This window comes from Trypanosoma cruzi, genomic scaffold, assembly GCF_000209065.1.
Source record: "Trypanosoma cruzi strain CL Brener 1047053516659 genomic scaffold, whole genome shotgun sequence".
Lineage (NCBI taxonomy): Eukaryota > Euglenozoa > Kinetoplastea > Trypanosomatida > Trypanosomatidae > Trypanosoma > Trypanosoma cruzi.
In genome coordinates, this window is record NW_001849386.1 from 91,256 (window position 1) to 99,555 (window position 8,300).

Consider the following 8,300-nt stretch of genomic DNA (forward strand, 5'->3'; position numbering starts at 1 on the left):
ATATTTTTTGCTTTTTTTGTTATTACTTTTGTAATGGATTGCGTCCTGGAGGCTCCGACAGCGGCTGTGGAGTATGCTCGCACAAGCAACGCCTTTGCGGCAAAACGGCTTGTGGAAGCACCACTTCCAAACACGTTGCCGAGGTGTAGAAATACCTTTTGTGTTTCGCATGCCTCAAAGCATCCTGACGCTGCGACTGCAAGGGCCTTCTTAGACAAATACATCCCGCAGCAGCGAACCGACATGGATGTGCAACGTGACGCCGTTCGCCAGCACCAACAAGCCCGTTTTCGTGAAATTGTAGAGGCGAGCGAGAGGAAGAACGCCATGAGCGTCAGAGAGAAAGTTATAGGAGTAAAATGCCTCATGCATCTTGCCGCTCAGAAGAGCCTTCAACATGCCAAAATGATGAACCATCACCCAATTGTTATTCACTCCGTGCGTCACACCTGGCGGACGCTTCTTCTGCAGCTAAAAGAGTACCTTAACGATAATGGTTTCGGTGAGATCCAGGAAGAAGAAGAAGCCCAGCTTGCATTCCGCTGCCGAGGAGCCTTGGAAAATGTATCTGCTCTCGGTGTGTGGTTTGTCGGAGCCATGTCCATTCCCTTCCGTCGCTATGCCGTTCGGATTCCTACGGAGGATGGCACGCTTCAAGACTTTGTGGTGATTGGCCTTGCGTCATTCACGTACTCGTCGTACGTTATGGATGACCGCCGGCTTGCACAAGAGGCCACTCTCGCGGAGCTTGAAAGGCTCTCCAAGAGGCTCAGTGTAAACCTTCTATTTTTACCGCCCTTGCTATTGCCGGAAGAACCCCTACGGGATAACACCGTTTTCACTCAAACCAAAAATGCTTCCATGGAGATGCTGATTGCCTAAAAAACAAAAACAAAACAAAAACAAAAACAAAACAAAACAAAAAAAAGCATCAACGAAACAAACAAACAAAATAAACTAAAAGCGAGAAACAGAAAGAAAAACAACACACACACACACACACGAAAATCAACAGGCAGTAACAAAAACAAAAAATAAATAAATAAATAAATAAATATGACAGCATACACGCACACAGAGCACAATAAGGCAAGGCAACGAGAACTTAACAACAACAACAAAAAAACAAACAAACAAAAAACAAAGAATTGAAATATATACATATCTAGAAGAAAGGGAAAGGTAAAATCCCCGTGACAATGGTGCAACGCGGCTTTCCCTTTCTTTTTTTTTTTTCCTACTATTTAATTTTGAATAAGGACAATTATATCCATATAAAACATGATTTGAAGCTGCTTGATCATTTCTAAAAAAGAAAAGAAAAAGTTTGATGAATATTTATATCTTCACCAGTTCCACATTGGCCAATATGATACCCGTATAATCAGAGGCAAATTTTTCTGCGAATTTCAGGGTAACCGTGAGGGATTTTTTTTTTGTATGTGTTTGTTTGTGTGTGTGTTTTTCCCTTGATTGTGCTGCCGCCTAGGATGGTAGAAGCAATACGGAACGTCCTGCGGGGAAGGGGTTAAACGTATTAAGAAAAAAACAGAAGATTAAGGTGTGGAGTGGGGGAGGGACCCTTCATGTGCTGGTAATCACGGCGGCATAACACCCCCCTTACGTTACGTTTTGTTCGGCTGTGGCATGCGCGTGGATGCCGTACAATATTTTGTTTGTGTGCATTTATTTATTTATTTATTTTTTTTTGTTTGTTTTTTTGCGTGTGTGTCGATCTTATTTTTTTTTTTTCTTTTCTACGGATTTTCGATTTTTTTTTTTTTTGTACTTATGTTTTTTTTTTTCTTAGTTACTTGTCGTACTCCTTTTTTTTATTTCCCCTTTTTTTCTTTTTCAGTTGTTGTTGTTTTTCTCGCGGCGACTCGTCGCTTCCTTTGGACTTCACAGCGTTGTGTTTGTTGGGCGGCGGGGTGTACCCTCCACCTCCTCCCGCGTCTCCTCCTCCTTCTCCCCTCTTCATCTCGCCTTGAGGAGGGGAGGGGATAAAAAGGAGTTCTAACGAAGGACGCACACACACACACAAGCAAAAAAAAAAAAAAAAAAAAAAAAAGAAAAATTGTGTACAAAAATACATAAATACATGCATGTATGTATTATATATATGGCAGCAAATGTTTATATATATTTATTTATCTATCATTATGTATTTATTACGGCTGGCACCATTATTTGTTGTTGGGCAGTTTGCATGCACCATTCTTTTTTTTTTTTTTTTTTTTGTTTTAAAACCACGAGCCGCCCTTGACTTTTTTTACTTTTCAAACAACAACAAAAACAACAAAAAAGAATTAGACAAATAAATAACAACGCATATGCATTAACAAAACACATATGGTCGGAAAACGACAAATAGAAAACTACAGCATGTAGAATCGGCTTTCCCCCCGCTCTCATGTAGCAGTGGGAGAGGAGGGGGGAAAGAATATATATATAATATATATATTATGAGATGTGGTTGTGGGTGTCTTGCAAAATCTTCTTATTTCGGAATGGGTTTTTTTTTTTTTTTGTTTTTGTTGTATTTTCCCCTTTTTTCCTTGTTTTTATAAAAAAATTTTTTTTTTTTTCTTTTTCTTTTTGGTTTTTGGTTTTCTTTATTTTCCGGTCTACGTTGAAAATAAAGGAAGCTACATATTTATCTCCCTATCTAAATACATATATAATATATATTCTTTTTTTTTTTTTGTATAAATTCGTGTCTTATGGTTTAATTCCACATTACAAGCCTTTTTTTTTCTTTTTTTTTCTGTTTTGTTCTGCCGTTGCTTTGGTGTACAGTAACTCAGTGTCATTTTTGTTTTTCACTCCTTCCCACTTCACTCCACCTGCGTAAGTTGTACGCTATCGGACTGTTTAGTTTTAGAAGCGAGAAAAAGTATGATATTTGCCCTTTTTTTTTTCTTGTTTTTATTTTGAGTATATGTGATGTCTCCTGAAGGGGAGGAAGGCCGACCGGCATTTTTTGCCACGATCTTCATCTTCATCATCTTTTTTTTTTTTTTTTCCCATTTTTATTTCCTTTTTTTTTTTTTTTTTTTTTTTCTTCTTTTCCCCTCCTTCTCCTCCTTTGGTGTGTATGTGTGTGGAGCATGCTCTTTTATCTACCACGTGCCCATGTAGGGTTCTCTCCCCCCCCCTTTTTTTTTTTTTTTTATGGACGAGTAGCGGCATCAATTTACATGTGATTTTGTTTTTGCTTGTTACTTCGGTTTCAATATGCATTTTTGTTGCTGCAATGTTGCATTTTTGTCGTCATCACTGTTGCTACTGTGCAACGGTACTGAGAATAAATAGAATATGTATGTATATATGTATATATATATACATGTTTTTATCTGTGAACGCCCTTTTTTCCCGAGCGCCTCCCCCCTCCAACATTGTCTTTGAAAAGAGGTGTGTGTGTGTGTAGGGATTATAAATATCTTCTCGGATGGGGCGCCATGCACGTCAGCAATGGCGTGGCTGTGTGACAGTGCCGGTGACGCGTGAAGCAGGACAGAAAATGGAACAGTGAGTACTTTAAGGGAGTGGAAAGCAAAAAGAAGGAATTAGCAAGGAAAAAAAAAAAAAAAAAAAAAAAATTAGGAGGATGTCTGAGAATTGTTGGATGCTTTTTTTTTTTTTTTTTGGTTCATTTTTTTCTTTCTAAAAGGGCACGTGGGGAATTCTTCCAGGCTTTTTGTTTTTCTTATGGAATTCGTGTCTCTTGGCGCTTGATTTCACTGCGGATTTTTTTCTTTTTTTCTCTCTCTCTGTGTGTGTGTGTGTGTTTGCGTCTGGGGGAAAAAAAGCCCTTTTTTTTTTGTTTTGATTTTTTTTCCCTCACCTCAGTCGTTTACTTTTTTTTTTTTTTTTTTTTTTTTTCAAAAAGCGCCGAACGCGCACTGCCCCCATAAAATAAAGGAGTGGATCCCATGCGCAATTAATCGATGACCGTGCGGAGAGGCGGCATATTTTATATAAATGTTTTGTGTGTGGGGGGAGTGTCGGTGGGAATTAATTCCTCATTTTCTTCTGGCGGCGAGCGGTGGTCGCAGACGTAAAGAAAAAAGAAAAAAAAAAAAAAGAATGGGGGCGGGGGGAATTGCGGAGAGGCGGTGGTGGTTTTTTTTTTTTTTTTTTTTTTTTTTCTCTTTTCTTTTGTCCATTGTTATTTATCATCATTTGAATTGTTATTGTTTCTATGGTTTTTGCTGACTTGACTTGTGCCTTTGATGTTTGACGTTGCGTGTGTGTCGTTCATGTGAGTTTTTTCCTGCCGCCTGGAATTATCACCGTTGGCGTGCACACACACACACACACACACACACACACATGCATGCATGCATACATGCATCACCAAAATATGAATGGACAATAAAAATAATAAAAAGTGAAAGCATTGGCAGTATTTTATTGGATAAAAACACACACACAAAAAAAAAAAAAAAAAAGAAGTGAACGAGAATTTTAATGGGATGAAATGCCCTTTTTTTTTCTTTTCTTTTTTTTTCCTCTTCTTTTCGAGGATTTTATTTTCTACGGGGCCGTTGTCTGGTTGTATTACGCGGGTTTACTTTTTTTCCCCTTTTCCTTTAAAAAACTTTTTTTTTTTTGTTGTTTTCTGCATTTTAATTGTTTTTTTTTTTTCTCTTTTTTCCTCCTCCTTCTTTTCTTCTTTTCCTTTTTTTTTTGTTGTGTGTGTGTGGTATTGCGGTGGGTGGTGGGGTGAGAGACTGTGGTTTCGGCCCATGTAATAATTTATTCGGGGGAAAAAAAAAAAAAGAGGGAAACGCGGAGAATGCAGTTCTTTTGCAACGGCATCACAATTGCGAGCGAATGCGGGTCTTTGCCTTTGTTGGCGAATGACTTTCGCATAAAAAAGAAAAAAAACAACAAAAAAACAAATGATCCGTTAATTCAATTTTTTTTTTTTTTCGTTTACCGTTTGACTGCTGACTCCGATGGAATTTTACGAGTACATAATTTGTTGGTTGGTTTTTTTTGGTGTTTTGTGCTCTTCCGCCCTCTGCACGCATGTGGACACAGACAGAAACAGAGCCAAATGTAGGCTTTTGGAAAAATGATGTTGCTCTTTTTCCTTCTTTTTTTTCTTTTTTTATATGTATTTGAGGTGTATCTGCAACGGCGAAGGAATGAAGTCCGTGAGCTCTCTCTCGCAGTTACACAACGAGGCTGAAAAATTGTTTGGGCGGCGTCTGTTTTTCGCTGTTGATGAGGAGTTTGTTTATTCCCTGCACTGTCCTCCACCGACGGAAACACAGCGCGCAGGCGGCTCTGTTTTTTCTGTACTCTACCGTGATTTGGTGCAGCGCACATGTTTTCGTAAATCTAGCGTGTCAACGGGCATACCGCGGCTCCTGTTCTCGTATGTGGCGGAGGCCGTTCTCTCTAGCCGCGATGGAGAGTTTATGGGACCGTTGTGCTCGCCTTTGCGGAAGTCCCACACGGCGATGCTGCGCTCCAACCAGTACTTTTTGACGGAGAAGAGCGATGGCGTCCGTGCCATTTTGGTATCGTTTTGCGTGCATGCTTTTCCGTGTTGGGTATTTCGGGACGCTGAGGGTCCGAGTTGCAACATCTTACGTCTCGATGATGTGGCTGCATTGGAAGAAATGCGGCAGCAATTTTTTCAGAGTGCCACTTCACAGAGCAATTCTCGATCATTACAGATATCCATTGGTTCCTTTTATATTGAGGGCGAAGTATCAAAAACATCCAACTGCGAGATGGAAAAATTTACTTTAAAATTGTGTCCGGAATCTAATTCTGGAGCCTTCTCTAATGGGAATATTATCATGGCGGAACGAACTCTGGGTACACGACATATGGCTTATTGCTTTGATCGTTCCATGGAACAGGCGTATCTTTTATTAGAAGAATATGCGGCCCCCACACTTTCTGCGTTTGCCGTTGATGGAGAAATGATGCTTGCGTTGCGTGATTTGAAAACGAAGGAGACGAGACCAATTTACAGTTGTTTTGATGTTTTTCGGTATACTCCAATCAAGGATGCAGTTGGTACGGGTGTGTGTCTGACGCGTTGGCCGATGTCCAAACGGTATGATGTGCTGAGGGATCATATTATTGCTTCCATACACGCCTCCGAAAATTTGCGTACCCAAAAGCCGTTGTTACATGTGTTTGCCAAGGAGATGTTTCCCGTTAAAAACTTTGGCGAATGTGTTGCCCGCCTTCGTCGAGCTGATACAAGTGGAAATACAGGAGGTGTGTTGTATTACTACGATGGGCCCCATGGATGGACAGTGAGCGATGGATTCATCTTTACCCCGGAGAAGTTTGATCTTGTTCACGGGGCAAGTAAAGAACAACTCAAGTGGAAGTGGCCATCCATGCTGTCCGTGGACTGGAGTCTTGCCGCTATTGAGAGCCGCACCGATGAATATGTGGTGGATTTATTTTTTCGTAAGAGACGTTTTGGTCATCGTCCTGACAGTGTCGGCCGCTCACGTCTATCTTCTGCTATGCGTCTTTTGAATCCATTTTCGCTCCGAATACCGACAGGGAGGTCTGTTGTTGCGGAGTGTGTGTTCGATCGTCACAAGAAGAGCTGGTCAATCGAGCGTTTAAGAACGGATAAGTCTGAGCCAAATTCCGTTGTCACTGTCATTTCCGTGTTGGAGAGTCTTGTGGAGGACATCACACTGGATGTGCTGGTTGGTATGCTTGGTGTTGAGGACACCGTTTCCAATAGAGATTTAAAGTCACTACAGGAAGCCATAGATTTGGAAGAGGAGGGGAAAATTGTTTCTGCACCTGAATCACCCATTGAGAAGAAAACATGCCAGTTGACTCTTCGAGCTACGCAGTCACAAATGCAGGGTGAACATGAGATTCATCTGTACTGGACAGTTCGATTGTTGTCTGAGAAGCAACACATTCCATGCATTCACTGTAAAGTAAGCGAGTGCTCTGGTTTAGGTTTTGCATGTCCAATGGATGATGAAAGATCAAAGCTTACTGAGAACTTGTACATTGAGTTGGCGAACGCGGGGGGGAGTTACGCCTGGTCCGATTTTACGGTCAGTGCTTTATTTGACGGCGATACGGGACGGTGGAATATTGTTTCTCTTCATTCCAAAGGTGACAATCGAAAGTCCACATCTGTGGGTGTGATTGAGCATCTTCAGTGGCTTCTGGTGCATGGACGCGAAAGGGTACTGGATGTCATGCCTGTTGTGAACACGCAAAAACCACACGGTATGATGGGGGAGCCTATGGGGGAATTGGTGGAGAAGATAAACAGTCATTACGCCTGCAAGACAAGGGAGTTACTCTCTGGAAAGAATCGGAGCGTGTTGAGAAAATTTAATAATTGGGTAAAGAATGTGTTGATTGGCAATGCTGTCTCTTATGCTCAATCACGCAGTGATAAAGACTCTGAGTGTGGTGAACTTGCTGTGGCAGACGTATGTTGTGGTCGTGGTGGGGATCTCTTTAAGTGGAGGGCCCACAATCCTCGGTATTTATTTATGGTGGACTCCTGTTTAGAGGCTGTTGCGGAGGCTGCCGGACGCTATTCCGTTTCAAAGGGCTTGAGTCTGAGGATTGTGCCTCAAGACAAAAGTAGTGTTGGTGTTGTAGCGTACTTTACGGTTTGTGATGTGTTTGATGAGGCGGGTGCGTTCACGGTTAAATTGGACGAGTTTTTCAATCAACACTTGAAGGAGAGGCGCCTGGACATTGTTTCTTGTCAGTTTTCACTTCACTACGGCTGTAGCACGGAGCAACGAATGTCTTGTTTTCTCCGTGCTATTTCCAAGGCGTTGCGTCCGGGTGGTGTGTTTTTTGGTACGACGGTAAGTGATGTCGAGCTGCTTCGTCAAGTGGCTGAGCATGGACCTGTCTTTGGCAATAGTCTTTACAGCGTGAGGTTCCCTTCAGAGACTCCTCCTGACCCGTCTTTTGGGGTGCAATACTTTATTTCTGTGGAGGAAAGCGTAAGTGAACTTCCAGAGTATTTGGTGCCATGGAATCGCCTTGTCGCGTTGTGCAGTTCTGTTGGTCTTCTACCGGTGGAGTCATTGGGGTTCATGGAGTACAGTGATATGCACTACAATTCCCCCATTGGCCAGAAGTTGCGTGATGCTGTTTTGAGGGGTGGGAAGCGAGACTCGGACGGTCATGCCTTGCTGCAGCTTTCTTCAGAGGAGAGGGAGGCGGCGTCGTTATTTCGAACATTCTTTTTTGTTAAAAATCTGGTTGAAAATGAGGCATGTTTTGTGAATAATTGACAGGATTCTTTAAACTTTTTTTTT

At 41.7% G+C, this 8,300-nt stretch overlaps 2 protein-coding genes across 2 annotated transcripts, besides 25 other annotated features; both read left to right on the top strand.

Annotated features, from left to right (window-relative positions):
• Nucleotides 1-2,199: a sequence feature (heterozygous, non-Esmeraldo-like haplotype).
• Nucleotides 34-882, top strand: Tc00.1047053508095.10 (hypothetical protein, conserved; the record flags this gene model as incomplete). The annotated part of the gene is made up of 1 exon (XM_800428.1): nt 34-882. The coding sequence occupies one exon, from the start codon at nt 34-36 to the stop codon at nt 880-882; it is 849 nt and encodes a 282-aa protein (XP_805521.1).
• Nucleotides 882-925: a microsatellite.
• Nucleotides 1,026-1,057: a microsatellite.
• Nucleotides 1,117-1,145: a microsatellite.
• Nucleotides 1,685-1,708: a microsatellite.
• Nucleotides 1,736-1,874: a sequence feature (T-rich).
• Nucleotides 1,938-1,982: a sequence feature (CT-rich).
• Nucleotides 2,047-2,077: a microsatellite.
• Nucleotides 2,079-2,172: a microsatellite.
• Nucleotides 2,200-2,940: a sequence feature (areas not merged during assembly with more than two copies in the genome that could not be assigned to a particular haplotype).
• Nucleotides 2,218-2,245: a microsatellite.
• Nucleotides 2,443-2,467: a sequence feature (AT_rich).
• Nucleotides 2,516-2,622: a sequence feature (T-rich).
• Nucleotides 2,677-2,715: a sequence feature (AT_rich).
• Nucleotides 2,941-8,300: a sequence feature (heterozygous, Esmeraldo-like haplotype).
• Nucleotides 3,010-3,071: a microsatellite.
• Nucleotides 3,317-3,348: a microsatellite.
• Nucleotides 3,579-3,602: a microsatellite.
• Nucleotides 3,633-3,668: a sequence feature (T-rich).
• Nucleotides 3,861-3,885: a microsatellite.
• Nucleotides 4,063-4,090: a microsatellite.
• Nucleotides 4,126-4,163: a microsatellite.
• Nucleotides 4,307-4,336: a microsatellite.
• Nucleotides 4,489-4,525: a microsatellite.
• Nucleotides 4,605-4,694: a sequence feature (T-rich).
• On the top strand, nt 5,124-8,276 carry Tc00.1047053508095.20 (methyltransferase, putative; the record flags this gene model as incomplete). Its single annotated transcript, XM_800429.1, has 1 exon — nt 5,124-8,276. The coding sequence occupies one exon, from the start codon at nt 5,124-5,126 to the stop codon at nt 8,274-8,276; it is 3,153 nt and encodes a 1,050-aa protein (XP_805522.1).